We start from the raw sequence: 26,887 nt of genomic DNA, 5'->3' as shown, positions 1-26,887 counted from the left end.
TGAGGTTTATAACTCAGCCTTTTTCTCCTTTTATGTTGTGTTTTTAGTGTATTAAACTGCATTTCTTATTCAAAGCTTTTATGCAATATGTAAATCACTTTGAATTGGCTTTGTGCTGAAATGTGCCACATTAACAGCCTTACACAGAGTCTGCTGCGCGCACTTTTCACATGAGTCACGGCTACAATCAAGAGTGAGAAACACCTCCTCAGTCTGTTCTCCTCTTAATCAGCATCTCCTTTCAGATGGAAGCTGCAACGACTCTGCACTTTATTGTCATCTGCAGCCGAGCAGATTGGGATTCAGCGAGGTTGTGTCTCCGCTCGCCATCCTGTGTGTGTGTGTTTTTTAAAAAGCCCTAGGGGTCTCTGTTATCTCACCCACACATGTTATTGATTGCAGCCTTTTTTCGGTTGTTTTATCTCCGTTTTGTCTGTGCGTGCGTGTGTTTTAATCACTCCGCTTCTGTGTTTCTTCACTGTACAAATGGAATAAATTGAATTGTGGGGGTCAGAGCTTTCATCTGGATTCTCCTCTCAGTCTATTTCCACTGAAAGAGCAGGTGGTCCAAATAATCTGTGCGTTCCACATGAAACGGAGAAAGGCTTCCTGGCGGCGGCGCCTCTGGCTTGGTCGGGAGCTTGGACAAACACAACTCGCGAGACGCTTGCTGGTCTTCAGGCCCCGCCACGGATCGTCTTTCCGCCACTGAGTGTTTTTACTTCTCTCACTGTGAGGTGAGAAGAAGTGTCTGCAGCACCTCAGCTGCTCCATGTTAAACTGTGGACAGATAACCAGGCAAACTGCAGGGAAATGTGGAAGAATGTGAACCAGTGAAGAACACAAATCTGCTGGAAGACTGCAGAGAGGACGGCCGGTCATGATTTAGACTACTTACTCCCCTGGAACAGGAACAGGAGAGTGGAGCGCTGTCTGAGTTGCCACAGGCGATGAAATACAGGAGCTTCCAGTGAATTTAATTGAAATAGCTACAGAAACCATCTGCCATAATGTAGTCCATTTATTCCGCCTTCAGGTGAGCTCCTGCCTCTGATTGTACAGCTCATCAACAGACACTGAGTGGAAGTGGTTAGAGATAATATCATCCAACTTGTGACTAAAGTATTTCTTCAGTGGCCGCTTTGTGATACACGCCAAATCAAAGCGCTGACTGTGGGCTGTGCCGGTGCCGAGCAGCGTGATGTCGTCCCTGTTCTCCTGGTTGAACCTGGGAGCTGAAATCTGGTTCATGTATTCTTTACTTATGACTTTTGTTTTTAACGAGCGATGACGCCGACCTCCAGAGCTCAGGTCAACAACACACAGTCTCTATGTTTACTGTTGTTTGTGACATGGCTGTTTGAGTATTTTTTAAGTAGCCTACAATTGAAAAAATGGGCAGTAGATGTCGCACTCACACTCGCTCCAACCTTCAATTATACTGGTTGCCAGGTAACGCCTGTAGGGAGCAAGGGGGCAGTTGTCGGTCTGAGAAGTGAAGCTCACTTCCGCGTTCAAAAAACTGCAATCCCCTCGGCTTCCTCTGGGGGCTGGTACCAGAAGGGAGCATTCTCCATAGACCCCCATGTTAAAATCGCCGACTTTACATCCTCAATAAACACGTTAAAAGCCTGGTGTCAGAATGTATTTTGGTCTCAACCGATAGTTTCTACCCCCGCACACACTCTGAGGGGGGTGAATTTTTTTAACTCTACCATTTAACTAACTATTAGTAGGTTTCAAATTCTGGCCAATGGGCTCTATGCACAGCTCCACCACTTCCTGCATTTAAGGCAGGTCCTTCATTTCCTGTTTTACATTATTGGACAAACTGATTAATCCAGGTGTGTCTGACCATTGTGACTACTCAGACACACCTGGATTAATCAGTGTGTCCAATAATGTAAGACAGGAAATGAAGGACCTGCCTTAAATTCAGGAAGTGGTGGAGCTGTGCATAGAGCCCATTAGGGCGCGGAAATGTTGAGTGACAGGTCCGAGCAGCTCCGTGGACAGACTGCTTCGAGGCCAGTGGGCGGGTTCTCGGCCGGTAAATCCAACATGGCGCTGTTCAGGCCGCCATATTTGAGTCACAAAAACGACTCCCCAAAACCAGTGGGTGACGTCACGGATGCTACGTCCATTCTTTTTACAGTCTATGATATAGAGCGGCGTTGACAGCGGACTGAAAACACATCTGAATCATTTCACACTAACTCACTTGCAGACGAACCCGACAAACCTGCAGCATCATGCCTGCACTGGAACCGTTACAGTACTGGCTAACCATTAGTTAGCATTAGCATTAGCACGATGCCATTTTCACCACAGAGCTATCACATCTGGCTCCCCTGAGCTCCGCCTCACGTGACATCAACCAGATGTAAATATTTATATATTTTGGACCCGTCAAAATTTATGAAACAATTATTTATATACTATATAAAAAAAAATCTGTAAAATTAATACTTTAATTCTGCGCCCCTCTAGATGTTCTGTGGGTGTTTTTTTTTTTTGAATTCATCGTTTTGATGAAAAAGTTGTAGCTATAACCTTTTAACAACAAACCCTAATTAGAGTTGAATTGTATCTAGTGTCTTTAAATTGTATTTACGGTATATCGGATCACAGACTGTATATTCATCAGGAACGAATGATTCATCTGGGTGGGAGAGACACTGGGCTCCACTGCAGAAACATCCCCACTATAATAACACTGTCTCTGCTCTGTAGGGACAGCACTTTGCAAGTCTGAGCAGCATCATTACCTGGACAGGGGAGGGTGCAGGCCTCCTTCAGTCTGATCTGCTTGTCTCCGTCCACAGAGAGCTCCAGGCTGCTGCACAGCTCCTCGTCCACCAGACTGCCGTCTCCGTAGCTGGAGCCGTCTGACACGAAGCAGGACAGGTTTCTGTAGCGCATGCCGTGTCCACACACCACACTCTGACGCCACAGAGGAAGAGAAAGAAGAGGATGAAGGAGGAGGAGAAGGAGGAGGATGAGTTAGTAGAGACAGGGAGATATATGAGCTATATGAACCTACAGTCACTTGGGGACAGTGGATCCTGGTCCATTGTTAGCTGTCATTTAAATGAATAAATCACCTCAAGTCATGTTGAGATTCCAACACTGGAGCTGCTCAGGAGGCAGCAGTTCATAACAGACATTATTAATATGTCTAATTCACAATAAACAGTCGATGATAATGATGTAAATGATACAAACAACCAATGTTGGGGAAGCTTCTTTGCAAGCGTAGTTTGTAAAACTACAGCTAAAAAAGTTTTAGCAAAAGCTTTAGCAACCACTTGAAAAATACTCATTATACTAATTTAACACAGCGTTAAATATATCATCATGTGGTGTATATGAAACAAAATATAGCCTACAAACAATTCACATGCCAGCAGAAACACTGTATGCCTCTCAACTCAGTTTATTTTTTAAAAGAAAAAAAGCAGACACTGTTGGTCAACATACTGTAGGTTCACCATAGGCATGTTGGGTAATATAAAGAGAAAATGAAAATCCTACCCCAATACCGACTTGTAAATCAGAAATGTAAATCAGTCAACAAAAAATGTAATAAAAAATACAAAGAGGTCGACATATTCTAGATCGGTGTGTCTTGAACAACAATGTTTAAAACCATGACAGGATGCCAGGGCCAGCCAATCAGAGGCAGCGTTGGCTTGACATGTCAAGACATGATTCATGCCTTTTTTCAAAGAGAGATCTGGAACACAATAATGGTAAATATATATATATATAATATAGGTCATTTTTTAAATAAAAAATATTTCATGTCATTGGCCAAAATTGTAGTTTGTAAATTGAGTAGTTAGACTACAAAAATGACCCTAAAAGTAGTTGAAATACTTGACACTGTACAAAATATGAATGTAGTTTAACTACCAGCAAGTTACAGCAAATTGTAGTTCAACAACATGTATCATACATGTAGTTTAAGTCTCTGCCACACTGCAAACAACATGAAGTTAATGTTGCAGCAGAACTGCATTACATTCTGATGACACTTTAGAGCAGCAGTCTGATGCTGTAAGCCTCTATCTGTTATTGATTTTCATTCTCAAACCAGTATCCAAACATCAAAGGCGGGGGTGGAGCAGCTAAATCTGGAGATTAACCACTTGTCATTAATTAACTACTGGATGGTGACACACTCATTATCACTGGTGTCTCTGCAGCCCAACACACGTCTCAGCTGTCTCGTGTTGGGCTGCACTGACACTGCTATTGTTTGTGTTGTAAGGCTAAACAGACTGACTACTGTAAGTAACATGCAGCTCACATACTGTAAAGTAGGACTGTCAGACTTAACACCATAACAGCACCTTCATGCAAACTGCTTTAAGCACCATGATTCTTTTGACGTGCCATTTACACACATTCTGTTATTTTGACCTCTGGCTCAATAGATGGTTTATTGGAAATGAATCAGCTCACGTGTGGAAACTCAACGTCTCTGCTGACAGGTCGCTCTCAGATGGAGCCGTCATGAAAACATCCTCTGAATAGAAGGTCAGCTACAAATCCCAGATGTTATCTCTGCAGCTACTGTTGATGAGTTACCACCTCCAGGAGCTCCTGCAGCCTTTATTAAACATTTCAAATATCCCTTTAAGCTGCATTTTGAACAAATTAAAAATGTGCAATTAATCATGATTAATTATGGACCCTCATGCAATATATTGGAATCAAATATTTTTGAATGATTGACAGACCTGATTTCAGGTTTTTACCCCCATGATTTTCATGAAAACTGCTCCTGCATTTTTCCAGGTACCACTGACTGTACATTTACACTCTGTCATCATCTGTATCTATTGCACATCTGCCTGTCCTGGGTGAGCTACCCCTCCTCTGTTGCTCACCCTGAGGTTTCTCCAATTTTTCCCTGTTAAAAGGCTTTCTGGGAGTTTTTCCTCAGCTGATGAGAGCAGAGGATGTTCGTATGATGCCATGTAAAGCCCTTTGAGACAAACTGTTTGTAAAAATGGGCTATCCAAATAAAATGGCCTTGCCTTGCCATACAAAGCACAGTAATGATCCAATGTTCTGCACTGACACCTTTTATTCTGAAGCACAAAGACAAACTGTCTTTTCTGGTATTTTTGAAAAGTTCTACAAAACAGACAGAAGCAGCTGCACATCACTGACCAATCAGCAGGTTCAACTTGACTGGGATCAGTTCATTAATCCATCAATTAATCAAATCTGATCAAACTCACAGCTCCTACTGACTTCATTAAACAACAGTCATTTGTTTGGCTGCACTGCAACAGACACATGGATCAGCTCCTCGGCTGGTGTCTGCTGTGGTACTAAACTTGATGTTACCATGGTAACTACATGCAATGTACAATTAACTAGTGCTGAAATCTAAAGCATTTTAACTTTGAGGACATGCAGACGTTATGTATCACTAACAAGACCCCTCGCTGGTTGCTTCATTATTTGTGTGTCATTAGACAGATGATGTAAGTTCATTAATGAGCTCTCCTCCACCTCGCGCCGTAAACCTACAGCCGCGTTCTGGCAGTTTTGTTGAACGTCATAAAGCAATGCAGAGGACTTCTTTAACAATCTGACCTGGTGGCACCCAATGCACAATGACGTATAGAAGCTGCCAAATTCCTTGGCTAAGGAATTCGTTTGCAGCATTAAAAGTGCATTAGATTGATTTTTACCATCCATCTCTCAAAATAAGTGTATGAGCATGGATTTTATGAGGTTGTTCATCAATACTAAAGACTCCATTATTTTTGCCAGATGCTGAGATTCCGTTCTCCCCTCCCTCAAAAAAACATTTTTTGGCTCAAACTCTCGTGTGTATTGATCCGAGCTGAGCCGGGCGCCTGTCAAAGCTGCGCTCCTTGTAGCTGACAGAGGTCGATGCAATTATTAATATTTAATGTGGCTGGATTACTGGTGTAGCGCTGTGATTTATTGACCCACCTCCACCCGACACTCGGACCAGGGGCTGTACTGCCAGCGGTAGCAGGGCCGGACGGGGCAGGGCTTCCACTGCTCCATCTGGGAGGGGCAGGGCCGGCCGTCGCCCTGGGACGCCTGGACCACCGACCGCTGCCGCCACATCTTACCTGGAGGCAACACACAGGAAGTGACATCATCAGTGTATTCTTATTATTTATTTGACTTTTTTTAAATTTTCATCTCAACATTTTTTTCACACAATCTTTCAAGCATTTTATTATTGCCATGGCTACACTGTATTGAATTTGTTCCCAACCTTTTATCCTTGGAGCCCCCCCTGCAGGCCCCCGCGCCCTGCCTGCACAGATGCATCAAAAGAATCAAGTGATACAAACTTTTATGTACAAAATAAACAGTTGTATGTTTTTGTTCCTATTGTATTTTTTATACATGGCTATGATTATCCAGTTGGGTGTGTTATTGGGATTTAAAATCTTTAGTATGCACAAATATAACTTAACTGGGCAACACTTTATTTGACGCCTATCTCTATAACGCATTATAACCATACTAATAATTAGTTATAATGCAGTTATAGCACTGTATAAAACGATCATAAATAAATAAATGATCATAATGCTTTATAACAATAATCATAACACACTATAAAGCATTTTATCATGACTTATGGTCAGGTGTTATAATATGTTATAATTGTTAGTAGAGCATTATAACTCTATTGTAATACTTGACCTTATAAGCCATTATAAAATGCTCTATGATGTGTTATGCTTATTGTTATAAAGCCTCATGATAATTTAGAGTGTTTATAATGATAGTTATACACATTTATAAGCCAATTATAACACATTATAACTATATTTATAATGCATTATCGATGTGGGAATTGTCAGCGAGTTACTAACAATCATAACGTATTATAATACATTATAATTGTTAGTAGAGCATTATAACTCTATTATAACACCTGACTTTATAAGTCATGATAAAATGCTTTATAGTTTGTTATGATTATTGTTATAAAGCATTATGATCACATATGAGTGTTTATAACTATAGTTATACAGTGCTATAACTGCATTATAACTCTTTATAAGTATGATAATAATGCATTATAGAGATAGGCGTCAAATAAAGTGGGATAACCTCACAACCTCAGAACAGACAAAGCTCTGTGGACCCCCTGAGATCTCTGAGGCCCCACTGAGGGGGACCCGGACCCCAGGTTGGGAACCAATGAAAACGATAACAATAATCAAGCACCAGTGGAGCCGGAGTATCAACAACAACAACCTGCTCTGTGGCCACGTCTTCATCCAGTATTGAAACTTGAGTCCTGAGCCTCAGCAGCATGGTTTCTAATAGATGTCAAGTCACTAGTTTTCTGCCTTTAGAGGTTCGGATTTCTGTCTCAATAATATGTACTGGGTGTAAAGTGGCTGTGTTTTCTTCATAATAAACTAAACGCAAACAGTAGATGGAACACATGCGGTGACCATTACAGTTTAGCACACAGCAGTCATCCATTCCCTCTGTAAACAACTCATTTCAGACGCATGTTTGTTGTGACTGCTTTAAATTAATCTGACTGTGCGCAAGAGCACTTCACTTAACAGAGCAGGATCTTTCTAAATAGCCTCAAACACGCCACTTTCACTCTGCCGTCTTTGATTGGTTCTTGGTCCACTTGACTAAAATGCCTTTTTTTTCTCCACATCAATCAGCAAACTCACTTTAAATAAATCCAATACATCACAGCAGCTCAGACCTCAGGGACTGTTGGTTTTAAGTGCAGAATCGATGCTATATGAATTAACTTTAAAAAAAAAAGAAAAGAAAAATCCAACACAAGAGCTCTACACACACACAAACACACACTTCAACATTCAACCTCCTGTCTACCTGTTTTTAACAGCCCACTCTCAAATCACAACCCTTCATTTGTTGCATATCCACTTTGATTCTCACCCTGCCAGACCAGCAATCAGCTCAGCTCACAGTGCAGCACACAGCACAACACACAGCAGCCTTCCCACACAAACTCTACCACCTCACATCCTGTTCCAGCCACAGCATGTCTCCCCCCCACACACACACACACACAAACACACACGTCATGTGAGATCTCCTCTTGCTCCTTTAACCATTCTTAAAGGGATACGCCAACATTTTTTCTCGTGTCTTGCCTCACTCCCGAGTCCATGACAAGCAGATAGACACCATCCTTTTGACTGTGCGGGCAGTAAAAAGGGAGATACAGGCAGAGCTGGTGCACCACTAATTAGCTTAGCTAGCTGGAAGTGTATAGGTAGTGTTAGCCTGCCTCCACCTAAAGTCATCAGAGAAACTCTTCAGCAACTCTAAACGGACCGATCTTCGTCCCAGAGCTGACAAAACTCTCCGGTAAGGCATCTTGAGCGGTCAAATGTCGGTAACGGGACGAGATCGGTCAAACCAGAGGGTTCAAGCAAAGACGGTTTATTTTGGTTCAAGCTAGCTACATCGAGGGTAGGTTAGCTTCCTATTTCAAAGTAAAAGCACAAATTCTATCGTCATGGTTTTCTGTATGTAAAGGGCAACGGGTGTTTTATTTTGTGAAATTAACCGGAAGTGCGTTGGTCACAACGGCTAGCTTGAGTAGCGCCGGATTCGTCTGAACAAAATTGTAAACAGCTGGTATTAGGACAAATTAACGACACACTGCTGATCTAAACGGCTACTTTCTCCCCTAAAAATGTTTGAAATGTCGATAAAGTGATATATTTACAGAGTTTAGAGCTAAAATGAAATCAGCTTCTGATTGGGTAGGAGGCAGGCTAACACTACCTATGCCCTTCCAGCGTTTGAGATAAGCTAATTATGGGCGATACAGCTCTATCTCCCTCGTTACTGCACGCACAGTCGAAAGGATGGTGTCTATCTGCTGGTCATGGACTCGGGAGTGAGGCAAGACACGAAAAAAAAATGTTGGCGTAACCCTTTAAACTTGCATGTTATTCTTTGTGATTTACTGACTCTGGCTGTAGTGCCTCTTCTTCAAAGGCCTGCCCCCAGCCCGAGGAGCAGGAAGATGTTACGGGACAGAATCAACTGTGAGCTGCGGAAATAACAGACAAGTCAACAGGAGAGTTTGACGACATGGTAATGTAATGCAATCACTTTCTCTTTGGTGATTTTTTTTTTCCTGGGCAAATGTCTCCACTGGGAGCAGGAGGTGTGCCACATCTTTAGTGACTCCAATACGTCTTTTATCTCAGCCACAACATGTCGTGGTACTTCAGTTACACACATGCACAGAAAACTGAAAAATACTCCTTACAAACACACCTGCTTCCTCTGAAGCTTCATGTGTTTACTTGCATCCTCCTGCTTTACAGTTACACATAAATAGATGTATTATGACACATAGGGCCATGGGTACAGGTATGTAAACCTTCCTACATGGGGACAGACCAAAAGAGTTGCAAGAGGGACACGGACCGACTCTGAGCCTTGTCATTCGTTGGAATTCGGTGACTCTCGCTCAGTGACATTTTTCAAGGTGAACTCTCCAGTTCTGATGTTAGTTCAAACACTGCACATGGGCTTTGGTATTTAGTTCACACTGCAGATGAAGAGAGGTTGTCTGACTCCTGCCAAAGCTTCCTGCCACAGCAGATTCACACTGACACTGATCTGCACAGGCATTATACTAAATACTACAGCACATCATACAAATAGAGGAGGAAACCATCAAAGGAACCCTGAGATGCAGGTTCTGTTAGTTATTCTGCTGCTCTGATTTAAATTCCCTCTGTAACTCGCCTGTATTTAAATGAAGAGTTGGTGTGGTCTGAGTGCAGCTGCAATATGAAGGAAAAATACAAAAAACCCAACACTGCCTTTGATCTGACTTAGTATGAAACGTCTCAGATGAAAATCAAGAACAAATACATAATCATGACTTGTAATTTGAGCTCTGTAACTTTCCAACAAAACATTCTAACCTCTTAAAGAGGCCCTGGCTTTAGGGCCCCGGGGCCTCTGCCCTTCAGGCATTTCAATAATCCATCCGTGCATACATGTACAGTATACAAAGGGTTCCTACACATTTGAAATTTCAAAATCCCACACTTCTTCCAGACCCTAATTTCCAGACTTGTCAGTAAAGAAAAATACAAATAATTTCTGACATTTGAGTAATTAGATGTGTATCATGTAAATAAATTATGCAATAAATCGTTTGTTTTCATTATTCTGAATTTGTATGCCACTATGTCACCAAATAATTTCCAGGAGATAGGTCCAATAGCGCATATAAAATAATTAACCCAAATGACTTCAAACCCAGATAAGTATTAAGATAAATATATTTTCATACAATAGCATAATACCATTTTCTATACTTTTCCAGACCTGGAAATGTGTAAAATCAAATTCAATACTTCTCCATACTTCTCCATACTTGTGTAGGAACCCTGTATACAGTGATCCTCTGGTTCGGATCACTGAGCATCATAAAGTCACATTTCATTCATTGCACAGACACCATCAACAAATATTTAAAGCTGATTTAACCATCATGTTTTTTTGTATCTTGACTGAACTCTAATGCAGTAAAATATATGACATCTAATAAACACACAAAAAGTCAGTGTATATATGTTTCTATATGCTCTCCATCACTAAAGCTGTCTGAGCTACAGCAGCTCTCACTCCGATAACAATCAGCTGACATCATCATCACAATGACAATAATAACACTCCAGTCCTCCATACCTCCTTCCTCCTAGATGATAATTACATTGTTAACTATGTAATTATCATCTGCTTAATGACATGCAAACCTGAGTGGACGTGACCCTGCAGTTGGACACCTGCACCAACACTGGCTTGTTTAATGGTGGTGAAATGACACAATATAACAGATGTATCTGACATGTTCAAACCCTTGATATAAAGCCTCCCACTATTTTATCCTTTTAGTTAAAGTTGTTGAACCCTCAGAGAAAGAGTTTAAGGCAGACAGTTTTTATCAAATAGAAATAATCTTGCTGTTGTAGGAACCACTTTATACATATTTCTCTAGAGTTCATCCTGACATATTCAGAACTTCAGTAAGTGAGGTTTGTACTGAGGTTGTGGCTGGATCACTGGATGTCTTGGTCTGTCACACTTTCAAGATTAGAACTAGATGCTGTTTGGCCATTTGCCATCAACACTGTGAAGGGATCAAGCTCAGACCGGTTCGGCTTCATCTTTTATCTCATATCTTAAAAAAAACATTTATAGATGAGCTTTAATGTAAAGATGTTTTTATCCTAAGTGCTGGTTTTTACTCCTCCTCACTTTGCTTTTGCTTTTACTGCTATTTGATCTCATTATTGTACATAAAAAGAGCAGTAAACTGGATTTCCGTCTGGTCATCATTTCAGGATGCTGCTTGCTCGATGAAGAGGTGAACTGGTGTTGTGTTGGTGAAGGGTCACAGAGTTTCTTTCTGCTGCCAGTGAGACAGGAAGTCGCTACGTGTGCAAATTTTGTGTGTCTTACCGTCCAGCCCGCAGGTCTGAGAACAGTCCGACCAGGACGACCACTCTGACAGCTGACAGTTGACGGGACACTCCACCACGCAGGAGATGATCATCTGCCACTTCTTCTCCAAATTCAGCTGCAGCACAATCAGAAAAACAAATGTAAGTGCCATATGCATTATTTATGTACTTCATAGTCATTTCAGTTCATGATTTATTAAATTATGGATTTTAAATTAATTTCATGATTTAATTGCATCTAAAATTAGTAAGTGATAATGATATATATGGCAACACTTTATAATAAGTACACACTATTAAGCATTAGTTAAGCATTAATAAATACTAAATTCTTCATTTATAACGCATGAATACTCATTAGTATGAAGTTTATAAATACAGTTAGTGCTTATCAATGATGAGTAAAACATTTGTAACTGATGAATTCAGTATTTAAAGCTTAACTAATGCTTAATAGTGTATATTTATATATTATATATATATATATTGAGCTATTATTATCTACACACAATAATGGTATGTCAGATATTTCATGTTTTATAATGTCATTATTTCTTACCAAGTGATGGATTATAAAAGAAAAACGGAGTCTGTAGCTTTAAGGGCATTTGGTCTGATGCATGGTAACTATGGGAGTTAATATTTGGATGGCCAGAGAGCCAGGAGAGCCTCACAGTCTTCTGACCATGTTCAGATGTTTACATTAGTAGTGGATCTAGGGTATGTACTGTATGCTTTTTTGTATTTTGTTGAATAAATCTTAAAGAGTAACTACTGTTCAAAAAGACAAACTCTTTTGGAACGGGCGTCAGCCATAATCTGCAGCTGACTTGGACTGGTTTTGTTGGACAACCCACACCAAGTGTATAAAATCCATGACACGTGATGGAGTCACTGACGTCTTTGATGAACAGTGGTGGCAACAAACACTGCGAGGCAGCAGCTTGACCTCTCAGAACTACAATTCCCAGAAGCCCTTGCTCTGGCAGGGGGGGTTAAAAGTCTGAGCTGAGCGGCATCTGGCCGGCAGAGTTGGAATATGGAAGCCGCTGTGAATGCCATCCTGACACTGTGTTTTTGTGAATGAGCCAGATGATGAAGTGGGCCAAGGGTTAAATAGCTGTGGGGACGCTCTGCCACAGCCCGCCGGCTACAATTACAGGAGCCCAGACACATTATGAATGAATAAAACACTCTGCCTGAAGCTACGACAACAATCTCTGCACAGGAATGTCTGAATATTTCATGTAGCTGTGGGTCTAATAGCACTGGAAGGGTACAATAATACACTGTAATGACTGATGTGATTATGTCATTAGGAAAATCTATGTGCGTGTGTCAAAGGGAGCCAGTAATAAAAAACTAAACGGCCTAGGAAACAAAAAGCACCAAACGAGACACCTGAGGATTTCCTGCAGCTCTCACCTCCTCACAGAACTTGATATCCACTGATTTGCCGTCGCTGCGGACGCAGTCCAGCATCCGCGTCTTGATGCCGCTCCCACACACGGCGTTAGGGCTCAGCTGACATGTGCTCCAGTCTGAGGAGAAACAAAACCAAGGCACATTTACATTTCTGGCAGATAATGCTCGTGTCGTGCAGCTGCCAAAATAAAGTTAAGTCCGAGAGCTTGATCCGACACTACGGGGATCTGTTAGTGCCAGGCTGAAGCAGCAACAACACAACACAGGCAATCCCCCGCCACACAGCGTGTGTAATATTGTTTATAAAGGCTTACTACACAGTGATGCAACCGCAGTGTTGTGGCTCCGGCCCCTGAGCATCATTAAGTCAATGCATTTTCTGAATTTGATTCCTTCATGTCAGGAGTAGTCCAGAGACTGTCAACCAAAGTCACACTGAGGGGGGTGGGGGGGGTTGTTGTTGTTCACTGGCTGTGCTCGGGGCTTTTTGAGCCCTGTCAACTCTCACCCGCTGAATAATGAACATCTCCACATAATGATAGGCTGGGATAAATATGCGGTCAACAATTAGCATCTACTTTCCATCGCTAATTCCATCGACTTTCTGCAGATAATCACTCAAAAATAAATGTCACAGAAGATCCAGCCACGCCGTCATCGCTGGAACACTTGCTCTGAACTTCATCAGTGCAACTCCAGGAAAAAGCTCATTTCTCATCAAAGCCGACATCAGAGCTGTTTTTGAAGTCTTTCGGGGGGCCAAGTCCAAATCAGATCTCAAGTCATTTGAGACGTGTCTAAAGTCAAGTCTTAAGTAAATTGCAAGTCGGAATGCAAATTCTCCTCAGGTCTGAAAAGTGACAGTTAAAATGGCAACGCTGTTTGAACACTTCTCTGCTCTCTCTTTAAATGTGTCGGCATGAGAGCGTGTCGCCGCTGCTGGCTCTCCTCGCGCGCGTCTTATTTATTCATTCCACCAGAACAACTTGACTGTTTTTGCTTTTCAATTCCAGATGAGTCTCTGTGCAGCTAAATCCAAGATTAGTTGTATTATTTGAGATTAAAACCTCCAGGAGAAGGAGCATGTACTGTACATTTTAGATCGGGGGGGATTGAAGGTATTATTGTCAGGTGTGTGAGTGTGAGGCTGTCACATGAGACACCGAGGGCTCATCCCTGTGTCTGCCGGTCTGACGGTTTATGGAGCAGGACAAGTCCTCAGGGTCCAGATTTGATTCATCAAACCACATCGGTGATTATTCACAGGACTAACAACTCTCGACGTTAAAGAAGAATTTCTTTCACTGAGGCAGAACAAAATCAATATGGGTTAAAGTGTTAGTCATTTGTTTACAGGTCCAATAGATCCAGGGCGACATTAGCATTCATTTGAAGTGGAGTTTGTGCCCGTCTGATGAATGTAAGTCCAATATTTACTCTGTTTTTGGTCTCTACCGACCCCTGAGGGAAATCCAGGGCTTGATTAGCTGCTAAATGCTCTTTATGTGAGGCAGCTAGATGCTAACGGAGTGTGTGTGTCCTATTCTTGTTACTGGGCCGGTTGTTGAGCAGCTACATGCTCCATCTGAAAACCACACTGACAGGAAACATTAACATTAAGGCTTCAGGCTGGAGGAGAATGAGCCTGAACAAGCTGCTGCTGCTGCTGCTGCTGCAAACCACAGCGTTGACTGATAGGTCTCTGAGGGATCAGCACTTTAATTGACCACATAGTTATTAGATCCACTGTTAATGTGAAAATATTGATCATCGCAGCTTAAAAGGATAGTAGCATTTTTTTTTAAAGTGGGGTTGTATGATCTACAAAATAGCCCCTAAGTACTTTAATTGCAGTAGAAGACTCTCTGCACTCCTCCCGTTAGCAACGCCAGCCCATAGCCCTGCCCAGAGATTTACAACATACAGTGTTGTGAACCAACACGTTCTCACCCCCAGTGCGTCAACCCCCTGACGAACGGTCACTGTCCCTCCTCGTCACATGCCTGACTCATTAGGTACCCGTTTTTCGTCATGAGGTGACGAGCGGGGATTTCAATTCATTCCAATGCAACCCCCTTCGCGGCGATTCTCGTCATGAGGTGACGAGCGGGGATTTCAATTCATTCCAATGCAACCTCCTTCGCGGCGATATGTGACGCTCAGAGTAAAGTGATCCAGCCGACCGGACGCGGCGCTGAACGACGCACTGAACTTTTTTTCCCCTTTGAAGCTTTATTGAACCTGGTGTGTCTGACATAGCTTTCATCCAAGCCGTCATTTTGGTTATTATTTATTTACTGATCTTGGCGTTGGTGCAGAATAATAAATAAACAAACAAACAAATAAATAAATAAATTACATCCTTGTCGGAAGACCAGACGGGGTGGGGGTGTGGGGGCGGGGGCGTTCTACAAGCGAAGATCACTTCCGCGTTCAAAAAGCTGCAGTTTTGATAAATTCATTTCTGAAGCAACATAGCCATATGACGCTGTAACCATCCAAGGGGGACACTGTCGTCCTTTTGCTGAGTCCAAAAGCCCCGTGTAATATCAACTTTATTTTAAGAAAACACGTTTTGTTTCCAATGCTCAATGTCATATCACGGGGAAGAACTACATTACCCATAATCCTCATATTTCGTCACAGTCCCTCATCGTTTTCGTCATGATCTGACGAGCAGGGCAACCTGACAGTTTTACATAGAACTCCCACAACGTCTGAATAAAGACGACACGGGAAGCTTGCTACCCTACTCTCTGTTGTCATGGTAATGTGACGTTTCCTGCGTCATGACGTGACAGGAGAGTGGCGCTTTATTCGCTCCCAAACTTCTGTGAAGGTAAGTCGTGTGTCACGTCTGCTAAGTTACATCTTTTATTAAATATGATGAATTACTTGCATGGTTCAAATATGAAGGTGAAGAACAAATCCCCGCCAGTGATTTGCCATAAGATAACGCAATATAACATATCTGCAGGTGTCTTGCAACTCAAAACATGATTGTGTGAGCTCCTATTAACGTTTCTTTTAATGTTGCCTGCTCTAGACTGTGCTACTGTAAATTGTCAAGCAAGAGGCTGTCTTGGATAAATTTTCAGCACCACAGACTATTTCCCCGTGTTATGATGGCAATAAAAACCCGCTAAAAAAGCAGGACGCTCCTTACTTCCGGTCTTCTTCAAAGTAAAGGAAGGCTATGCTTCACAGTAAAATTCCAAAACACTATTAGCCTAGATCATCTTCACACTACTAGTGCACAAAGTTTTTTCTTTTGCATTCTCTATTTTAAACTGTAAATATATACACATGTATATAACATAAACATGTACTGGATAAACGACGTAGAGAATACTTTACTCAATTCTATTCTTTTCTTTTAACAGGTGCGTCTTATCTGCTATCCTGTTTCATTGCTATACCATAACCAGCTACACAAAGGCACTTATAAGAGTCACGTTTTGTTACACGTCTTTGTATAAGGTTTTGTGTACCTGTCAGTCTGTTTTGCGTTCTTACTCGTGTGTGTGTGTGTGTGTGTGTGAGAGAGAGAGAGAGAGTTCACTTAAGAACAATATGTGTATGTTTTATATAGTATAACAACTTGCAACAGTCTAATGATGCCCAAGCACACACATGCATGCTCTTACACACGCATAGGGTAAATCATTTTATGTATATTTTTTATTTATTTGTATATTGTTGTATATATTCATGAGTTGTACTGTGTCATTGATTACTAATGCTTTGGCAACATAGTTCTTTTAACTGTCATGCCAATAAAGCGAATTTTGAATTTTGAATTTGAATTTTGAGAGAGAGAGAGAGAGAGAGAGAGAGAGAGAGAGAGAGAGAGAGAGAGAGAGAGAGAGAGAGAGAGAGAGAGAAATTGTCTCGTCCTTGTATTTCTTTCTGTCAATCTCTTTGTCTGTCTGTCTGTCTGTCTGTCTGTCTGTCTGTCTGTCTGTCTGTCTGTCTGTCTGTCTGCCTGTCTGTCTGTCTGTCTCAGTTGTCACCATGACTGAGCCAGATCCGCTGAAGAGCCTGGATGACCTGGTGGACCAGTTTGTGCTCAATGACCACCTCCACGGTCTTGGGAATTTATCTGGTGACGTGCAGGAAGGCCCGGCAGCAGCAGCAGCAGCTGCTCTACCACCACCTGAACCAAGGGTGATGTGGAAAAAGAGAGACAGGGATGGAAACCTGCTCTTTCTGAGGCCAAGATCGAGCCGGAACCAGTCAAGTCAGAGTCAGTATCATTTTTTCAAACAAGATTTTGATGATGTGATTTGATCTGTTTATTTCTTATATTATTCCAGAAATCAACAGTCAATACATTACAAAAAAAGCTTACAACAAAGACCAAAAGGTGTTGACTAAAGCCAGGGCTTATTTTGTCTACCCTTTAAACACAATGTCAGGTGTGGTGGTAGAGTCCAAAATGAATCAAGTAATAGTGGATAGATTTTCTGGTACAAATGTGCCATTAGCCTTGGGATGTGTAGGAAATGTTAATGTTAAAGATTCAGAAATTTTCTTTTTTCTTTCAGGTTCTGGTCACCGCCGCAAGCCTGATCCTCCTGCTCCTGACACTACCTGTGATGTGGCCTTTGCTGCAGACACTGTCGGTATGTACTTCATTCTCTCTCCAATAGCCCAAAGCACACCTTCATTCATAAACATTATGTACGACAAATCTGACACAGAGTTAGAATTTAAATTCCATGTCTGTCAAATTTGCTAGAATAATGGACAATATAACTGTTAAATCTTTCACTGCCACAGCCACTCCATACAGTACACTTTGCGGGTATGCACCTGATGGCAAAAAGACAGTTAATTTCTGTTTAAAAAAAAAATCTATTTTGAAATAATTATTTTTGCCAACAAGTCAGCATCTGTGGACATGGAGAGCTTGTACGGTTCATCGTCGAGACCTTCTGACTTCAATTTGTTTTGATAAATACAACATGTTTACTCAGTTTCTCTGTGTCCACTGTATTTGTTTAGCCACTCAGTCCGAACAAAAGGGGTGTTGCCCAGGGCAACATGATGAAAACACATATCGTATGTTGTAAAAAAAAAAATAAAAAAAAAGTATTGTCTTTGAGTATTTCATTATATTTTACAGAATGTTTTCTACAAGATCTCCAGCACTCACTGGATGATGCTGGTGATGAGCAGGAGGTATCAAGAGCTACTCCTCAGTCTTCCTCCAACTGGAGCATGAGGAAAAGCGTGTTGTCGGAGAGCTGGAGGGCGGAGAGACCGCGTCTTCTAAATAGTCTTGTTTCACAAGAATATGTGGCCTCAAACATCTGCCAACAGTGCAGGAGCAATCCAGCTTTAATCCGGTGTCGGGACTGTAGACCACGCCCCTTCCTATGTGCAGAATGTGACGTCGTCGTACACTCCAAACACGTCCTGCATAACAGGGATGGAATGACAACTGGATTCTTTAAGCCATTGCCTGCAACAACTATTGTTGTAGATAAGGCTCTTTGTCATTGTGGTAAGTTGTGGCTTATACAACATAGTACACATAATGTATTCCCCCTTTTTCCAACTTCTTAAGCTCACTAGTTTGACTATTTAAATAATTTATGTGGATGCTCTTGTCAGTCAGCTTTTCGAGTGTCTGTTGAGTATGTTTCGGTAATGAACTGTATGGCCAGTGAGCCTTTTTCATAATTTAATTTTCTCTTATGAAGTCTGTAAGTGGTTCCAGAAATCTTTGTCTCATTGCAATGTTCTATTTCCCATGATAGTAATTCATATGTATAATCTTTTTCAGAGCGGCTTGTACCTCTGGAGATGCCTGAGCAAATTTGCAATTGCTCACCAGGGTCATTGAGGGTCAAAACAGGAAAGGCTGTTGCTGTGGTCACAATGAATGGTGAGGATGTAAAGAACTTTGATTTTGTCCCGTTTGAGAAGAAACGTCCTTGGGCTCCCAGAAAGGCGCTATACATTCAAGTTATTATTTATTATTATGAAATCTGAAAGGCTATTGAGCAATGTATGCCACATTACAAAAATACATGCATTACAGTGAATGTGTTTTCCTTTTTGTAGGACGATATGATCTCAGCATGCCTGAATTGGCTTGTGAGTCATGTCAAGCCAACTGGAGTGCAGGACTGGAGGACCTCATTAAAAATGAGTACTGGCCTGCTACTATTCATTTCGCCACACTATATTCTGTGGATATCTTCTATTCCTTTGAGGAGATGAAGATGGCAGCACCAGGCCTATCCTGCCAGGCATTCCTAAGGATGCTGGACCAGAGAACTGTCCGCTTTGGCCGTGTGAGTGTTGAGGTCTTTTTTTAATATTTTATTTATTTAAAGAGGACAGCGCACCTTAATGAATTAGCACATTATTAGAAGTTGTTTTTCTTGTTTTGAAACAGACTGGGAAGGTCTCCCCTGACAGCTTCCAGAAGAGTTTTTTTGAGTGGGAGGCTGTCAGGTATGAGGTGGACAACATTTGTAAGGAGGACCCCTTCAACTGTCCTGCATGCACCCCAAATATGCTTGCGGTAGCTGTCGATGGAAACCGCAAGCATTACCGTTTCCGGAATGCAGCTAGGTACTCCAAATGTGTATAATGTCATGTGTGTTTGTAGTAATAAAAACCATAACTCTTTAATGTTCACCAAGTAGCCTAACCTTAAACTGTAAGATACTGTATCTTAAACTGCTTTGCACCCTTTTGTTATTTAGATCTGAGGAGCAGGCCATTTTTGAAGGTGCCTTCATAGCAAAAGATGAAGATGTTGCCGCATTTGTGGACTACATCCACAACACGACCAAACACGTAAGACTGGAGACACAACACACACATATGTGTATATATATATATATATATATATATATATATATATATATATATATATATGTATATATATAAAGTTAAGCTGAATCTGTGGACCACCTGTATCAACTGCAGGTCTCTGGAAGAGGTGTTTGTGGAGGGGAGTGGTCAGCAGCCAGGGAGACCTCCCAAAGATCTGCCAGTAAAATTGATGAGGAAGGACTGGAGCTGGCAGTGTGTCGTCATGGGGTGCTCCTCCATGCTTTAAATATGTACAGGGGAGAAATTTTTGCCTATCCCCTGTACCTGCAGGAGAAAGTTGCCAGTAGGCAAGTAACCTTTTTTTGTATGGATGTTACCTGCAAATATTGGCCATACGTACAAAAAGTGGTGAAAAGCTGCCCAGAGCTCCGGCACCTCCTTGGCATGAAGCCGTTCCTATCTGTGTTTCATGCCAAAGCCCATGACTTCAAGTGTGAGGTAAATAAATATTACCATGTAATGTAATCATATCTGAACACCTGGATATGAATGTCAACAGCTTCTCTATATTGCTATTTTCTTATTCAACCAGGTGAAATGGAGTGGGGCATATCAGGAGGGAGCCGGCTCAACACTTGGGGAGGAAGTAGAGCAATGCAATGCCTTCCTGTCCAGGATAGCAGTGACCACCAAACACATGTCAAAAGCAGGTGAGATGACCACATACTGCATTAGTTAGTTCAAGTGTAATAAGTAAGGATAGTAATGGTAAATCTTTTCTGTGTTTACAGGGCGCACAGACATGCTCACTCTCATGGCCATGCGCTGGAATCAGCAAAAGTTACATAATTTGGCCATCTCACTGAGCCACCGATACCAGAAGGTAATGACATGATGTTTTTTTAAAGATGTTTAAGGGCCTATTCACACCTGTGGTTGTTCCGATACAGTGACTGAAAATATTTTCGGCCGTTTGTGTTCTCAGTGTAACAGCTCCATACATTCCAAAGTTGTAAACAGTAAATTAAAATCCGGGTCTGAACCACAGTTCTATCACTGACAGTTTGAGTCTTTTGTCACAAGACAACTTCAACCAGAACAGACCTCGTGTAGCCTGTCTACTTTTTTGGCCCAAATTCGACCTGAACTCTGCAAAAAAAAAATCTAAATAAACCGACTGGAGTGTCCTCGACCCGAACCTGCACATTGGGTTGCCCAAGTCTGAACCTGCACACCTGGACGTTGAGAACCACTAAAGATCAGCTGCGTGTAGCCTATGTAGCCTTGTGTGTTGTGTTTGTTGCTATGTCGACCAGGGCTCGGATAGAATTGAGTCAAGAACAACTCTCCCAAGCTATCTCTGCCCGATTGTTTTGTTCGGCATCCACTGCAATTGCTGTGTTCACATATGGCCAAACAAACTGATCTATGACAAAAGTGTTCCCTTCAGAAGAACTGGTCCAAATGATTCAGGTGTGAAAGCACCCTAATATTCCATGTTTGCAATACTTAAAGCCATGGGCTGAACATTTTTTTCTCACTTATTGTCTATTGTCATTGTAGACTACGAAAGCGTTGCACAGCCAGTTGCAGAACCTGGAGTCCATGAAAGCCCAGTTGGCAGTGACAGAGAGCCAATTGGAAGACTGGGTCAACGATGTGAAGGACTGGGCAGAAGGTGAGGAAATGGTCACAAGTAATAATGGATAAGTTCATTTTAGTTCTGAATTCAAAATAACACCCCTGCCCACAAAGTCCAGCCAACATATTGTATTGTAATGCATTTTCTGTTGTTGATCAGTCCCGTATGAATGTGATTTTAATATGGCTCATTTCTCTATTATTTCCATATACAGTTGTTGACATTGTTGACAGCTGGAGTACTAGAGTGTTGTGTGTTACTTTAGAGAAATGACCCACCCTTGTTTTTATTTAGTTCATCTCAGGCATGTCAATTGATCATCATCATCACACATCATCTTAGTTCAATAATACAATACACATGACCGGAGAAGCCGAAGCTTATCGATTTTTTTTTACATGATGTTTATGTGATTGAATGTGTTACATGATGTGATGCACTGTACTATGAAGGGTGCTATATAAATAACGTTTTACTTACTTACTTACTTACTTATTATCTCATTGCAGAGTTGTACAGCTCTAATGATTCTTTTTCTGTTTTTGTTTTGTTTTTCTGTGATTACCCGATCGATGCAGACTTAGTTTTATTATCCAAATTATCAAAGAAATGCTTTAAATTGAGATGATTGATTCATGCTGCATTGCATAATGTGCAAGTTAGTTCAAGTTAAGTGAAACCATCTACTTTTCCTTTGCTGCAGCAACAACAACAACCACCACCGATGATGCTGATGCCTTGGCCAGCAGAATTGAGGTGTTGGTGGCAAGCATCAAGAGGCGGTCGCAGCGTCTGTACAGAGACACTGACGGAAACAAAGCCCGTGCCAGGATCCGCCGTAAGATCCGGGAGGAGAAGGGGCTCCTCACTTCTGTGGTGGAGCAATACAATAGGATGGTTCCAAGCTCAGAAAATGTGTGCTTGGAAACCATTCTGTCAGAAGAGGCAATGTGGCCGTGGCAGCTACCACACAGTGGTAGGTACACTAATCTATTGAATGCATTCAACAAATCTGACATATAATGAATGCAAACCCATAAAGTCTCAAATGTATCCTTTAAATACATGACAGTGACCCAAGTCCATGTCACAAATGCATTTCAGGCTCTATCGATCTAAGGATGAAGAGGCGGGCCTTTGACCTCATCATGTTGGTGAAGCGGCTTCAGGAGGAGAAGACCATCCTTGTCAAGGAGATGGGCCATCACTGGCAATTTCTTTCTAGTCGTGGCAGTGCCTTGAGAGAAATGTACTGCCAGCTTTCTGGTGGTACAATGAAAAGTATGCATTTAAATAATCTATTACATAAACATACATAAGCATTGATGACAATTGATAAAGTTACTAACACAAGATGTATGTTATTGTACTTTGAAGAATCTCAGTGGGGCCTAACTGAAGATGGGATGAAAGGCCTGGGGAGCATCATCCTCAGAAAGCTGTCTGAGATCAGAGAGATGAAGATAAGAGCAAGAAACTGCTACCTTCAAGTCTTGGTTGGCGAAGAGGACGTTGACTTTGAGAGTGACTCTGAGATTTCAGATGATGAACATTAAGGGCGCACTCACACTAGGGCCAGTTGTTCCGTGCCGTGCTGAAGCCCGAATGCCCCCCCTGCTCAGTCCCCCGCTGGCCCGCACTCACACTACCTCAAACCCAAGCGTGCTGGGTTTTTTAATTGTTTGACCGGTTGTCATGGTAATATTTTGAAGTTCAATCAAAGCGCCGTCAACTAGCGATGTTTACAGCACAACGTAATCGTTAATTGACTGTTGTTTACACGCGGCTGCAGACACGTGGTGGATAACGAGCCCGCAGCGTGTTACGTGTGCGCATTCTGCCCAAGCACACCTCTCCCAACCGTGCCGGGCCTGGGAAGTGTACACTCACACTAGCAATAGAATCTCGACATTAGTAAGCAAACGGGATTGGGCACGGTATGATTTCGCAGTGTGAGTGCACCCTGATTGACACCAAGGATGGAAATTAGCACCAGTCAAATGCTGGTAGAATATTCCAGTGGTTGTTATATTTTCTTCACTCACTCACTACTCACCACAATCTATTGGCTGAGTGGCTGGTAAAATCTTAACATTCAGTGGCCATTTGCACTGGGCACAAAAAAAGGTCATTTTGTATGTGTATGACACAGAAAAATACATATTTACCTTATAAAATAAATTTAACCTGTTGCTGCAATATTTTGTATCTACAAGAACATTGTCTGGTAAAACAACGGAGTGGTTGTTTTTGGCATCCATCAGCCACAGTGGCAGGTAGACAAGAAATTTCCAACCCTGATTGACACCTTTCCATCTTGAGGACAGTGTTGTTAAATTATTGTTGTAAAAGTAGAAATGTTTTGATCCCTCTGATATGTTAGCAAATGACATCAATAGTTTATTACAAATTCATCTGTGGAGGACCACATGGAGGAGGTATGCTGTATACTGTAAGCTTGTTTTAATAGCCTTTGAAAGAAAATGTGACACTGCTCATAAAATTGCTCATTTCCAAGAATATGTGACAAATCATCATGCAATGGAATCTTCTTCAATTAGGCCCATTGAGCCACGTCATCCAATAAAGCATTCTTACACTGTCTCTGTGTATCAAATCTTGTAACATGGTGGCTGTTATCTGAAGGGGATGAAGACGGGGTTATCAAACTGGACTTTACATCTCTCAAACCATGCTCGCACAAGACCAAAAATGTAATAAAATAACACAACTGATACTGTAATTTTTAATTAAGTTTTACTAAGAGTGTGTTTTTCCTAGGTAGGCTACTGATTTGTTGGTAAACTGTGGAATAAAGAAGTAGCCTAATGAAGAATCACTTGGAATCTCCAGCTCTATACCGAAACACACACAAATGATTATTACCCTATCATAAATTAGTTGTGCATTGTGTCATGCTCCAAACGAAAAAACACAATAGTCAAGACCATGCTGCAGAGAGTGAGACTAAAAAGACACAAAGCAGGCTCTAATTTTTTGAGAACACTCAGGACATCTGTAATGTAATGCTGCACATGTTCTATCAGTCCAATGTTATATTCTTGGCCATTGTCTGCTGGGGTAACAAAATTAGGGTCAGGACAGGAACAGAATAGACAAGCTCATCAAGAAATGTTGGGAGATGGGAGAGGGAGTGGAGCTGGTAGAGGCTGTGGTTAAGTGGGGGATGTAGTGTAAACTGAAGGCCATCCTGGGTGACCCCCAACACCCTCTAGGCCTACACAGGACTCAAAGGTCAGAGGAGCAGTGAAGTAATAAGCTCATCTCCTTGACCTTCTGGACAGAAAGATTTAGGAAATCAGTAATTCCTTCTGCCATCAAAATGATGCTTATTACAATGTAATATCCTATAACCAACAAACGTAAGGCCTTCCTCCAGTAGGTTATCAAAAATATTACAATCAGACGGTGACTGCTATTGATCATTATTTCCACAGAAATAAATTAAAAACAACAACAAATAAACAAATGGCTTCATTTCACTATAGGCTTTCAAAGTGCTGTCTGAAACTAGACATAGACTGACTTTTGCCCATGTAATGAAAAAAACTAAAAATTTGTCATAGAGCTGAACCAAATACATAGTTGGAAAAGTCTCAGCCTGGAGAAGCATCAGTATGAAAACTCAAGGTGGCTCAGCAACAAAGGGGTTACAGACATGGGACCAGGTTAGAAAGCTTGGACCCAAGCTATCATGTAAAATCAGTCAGCGTTAGTGAGCTCTATCAAATATGCAAAATCCCTTCATCCATTTAAATATTCAATATTTAGATTCTAATTACACAAATGTTTTGAGCAATCCCTTAAACTCCCATGTGTACCCCAAACACAAATAAGCAGACAGTGGGTTGTACAGTAAAAAGATGTATCTCATAAATGTATGAAATACAGCCAAAATTGTATTTAGACTGCATCTGTATTGTGAAGAACAAGTAACGATATTGTTTTATTTTGTTATTTCGTGTATTTTGTAGCGTTTAATCGTTCTTCCGGTTTTCAGAATAAAACAACTCTAATTCTCATAATGGAATAATGTACAATTAAAACTAATGCCCTTAACAATTACATATCGTATTGTTGACCTATCAGTCACAACTTCGTTTTTTGTGTTCTTGTTAAAGATATCATTAAAACAAAACCGACAGATATTTGGATGTGCTATTTATACTGAAGGACCGGACGTTGCCAAATCTGACGGGTAGCCAGATACGGTGTAACACCTGATCGCATCGCGCGCTTTTCCTCTCGGTAAGTATCAAAGATATTGAATACATGTTTATAAACCGTCTTTCGTAGTATCAAGTAACCTACAATATTAACCCCAAACCGATGGAGTCAGACTAAGACATGCTACACTGCAATTCTGAATTCATTAGCTTAGCCTAGAACTTGTGTTGGAAATTGTCATCAAAAAGGCTAATAGGACAACAATGTGGCTGGTAGGCCTAGATTTCAGACAAAAAGATAATCATGTAGAATGGATGGGTGGCTGTTGAATTTGATCATGTTACCACAAAAATGAATAAAGTGAATGAATTTCCCACCCTGGCCCGAAGAATATCAACATTTCCTCTTTTCAAATTCAACTTAATTTGTCACATAAAATCATACAGATAATTAGGGGAAAGTGAGATTTCAAGTTGTGATGTAGTTGCAGTTACCTGTATTGTGTTACATTATACCCCAAACAGCATAGCTACTGTGATCATGTAATAGGCATATCAAATACATATCCTTAGCCTATATTCTGAGGTAGAGAATACTGGTCTAAAAAAATGTTGTATCTGACTTGTTTATTGTTTTCTCTCAACAGGTCCTTCAAATTAATCATACACATACACATTTTTTCACGTTTCATACACACACACACATGCACACACTCAAATAGCCTATAACCAAAAGCACTTTCAAGAGCTACATCCCTACCCATTGTTGTCTGTGAGTCCCGTAGGCGTGTGTTCCTGTCTTAGTCCTTTTTACGTTTTTGTTTGTTCTGTCTGTCCATCTTCCACTTGTTTATTTAGTGTCTCTCTGTCACTATGACACCACCTAAGTTCAGGCCCTGCCCATCCTGTGACACCCCAAATCAGGCCATAAAAAAAACATGCAGTGCCTGTTTTCAGAGTCTCTCTTCAAATCAAAAAAAAAAGGAAAAGGAAGGAGCATACAACCGGCAATGGGCAGAAGGAGTCCTCAAAAACAGGAATCATGGGCGGATTGTTGATTCTGCCCGCATTGCAGTAAGTAAGAATGTTCATATTGCATTTAGTAAACTGAAAGTACACATTTTAACATTCAGCTTGTCATATACAAGGCACAATACTATCTGGTCTTTACAAACATAGTGTTATTGTCTTCTGTCACTTATCTTTTATCTTACATTGACCTGACCCATCTGTCTAATGGGTTAATTTGATTAAGCAGTGTGGCTAACTAATGTGTGCCAACTGCTTTTGTTCTTTACAGGTGAAGAAACTTGAGGCAATAGGCT

The 26,887-nt window shown here is 41.3% G+C and overlaps 1 protein-coding gene across 1 annotated transcript in view; it reads right to left on the bottom strand.

Moving 5' to 3' along the window:
• thsd7ab (thrombospondin, type I, domain containing 7Ab) overlaps positions 1-26,887 on the bottom strand; it is a gene marked incomplete at both ends in the record, with an annotated part of 221,581 nt that overhangs the window by 24,675 nt on the left and 170,019 nt on the right. Inside the window, 4 exons of the mRNA XM_083989779.1 lie at positions 2,769-2,943; positions 5,980-6,125; positions 11,512-11,629; positions 12,939-13,054. Coding sequence (XP_083845905.1) covers positions 2,769-2,943; positions 5,980-6,125; positions 11,512-11,629; positions 12,939-13,054 — 555 coding nt within the window. The remainder of the gene's footprint in view (positions 1-2,768; positions 2,944-5,979; positions 6,126-11,511; positions 11,630-12,938; positions 13,055-26,887) is intronic.

Source organism: Trachurus trachurus (assembly GCF_905171665.1).
Source record: "Trachurus trachurus genome assembly, chromosome: 16".
In the NCBI taxonomy this organism is placed as follows: domain Eukaryota; kingdom Metazoa; phylum Chordata; class Actinopteri; order Carangiformes; family Carangidae; genus Trachurus; species Trachurus trachurus.
Note: the sequence above shows the minus strand (reverse complement) of the source record. Positions and strands in the feature narration are given on the sequence as shown.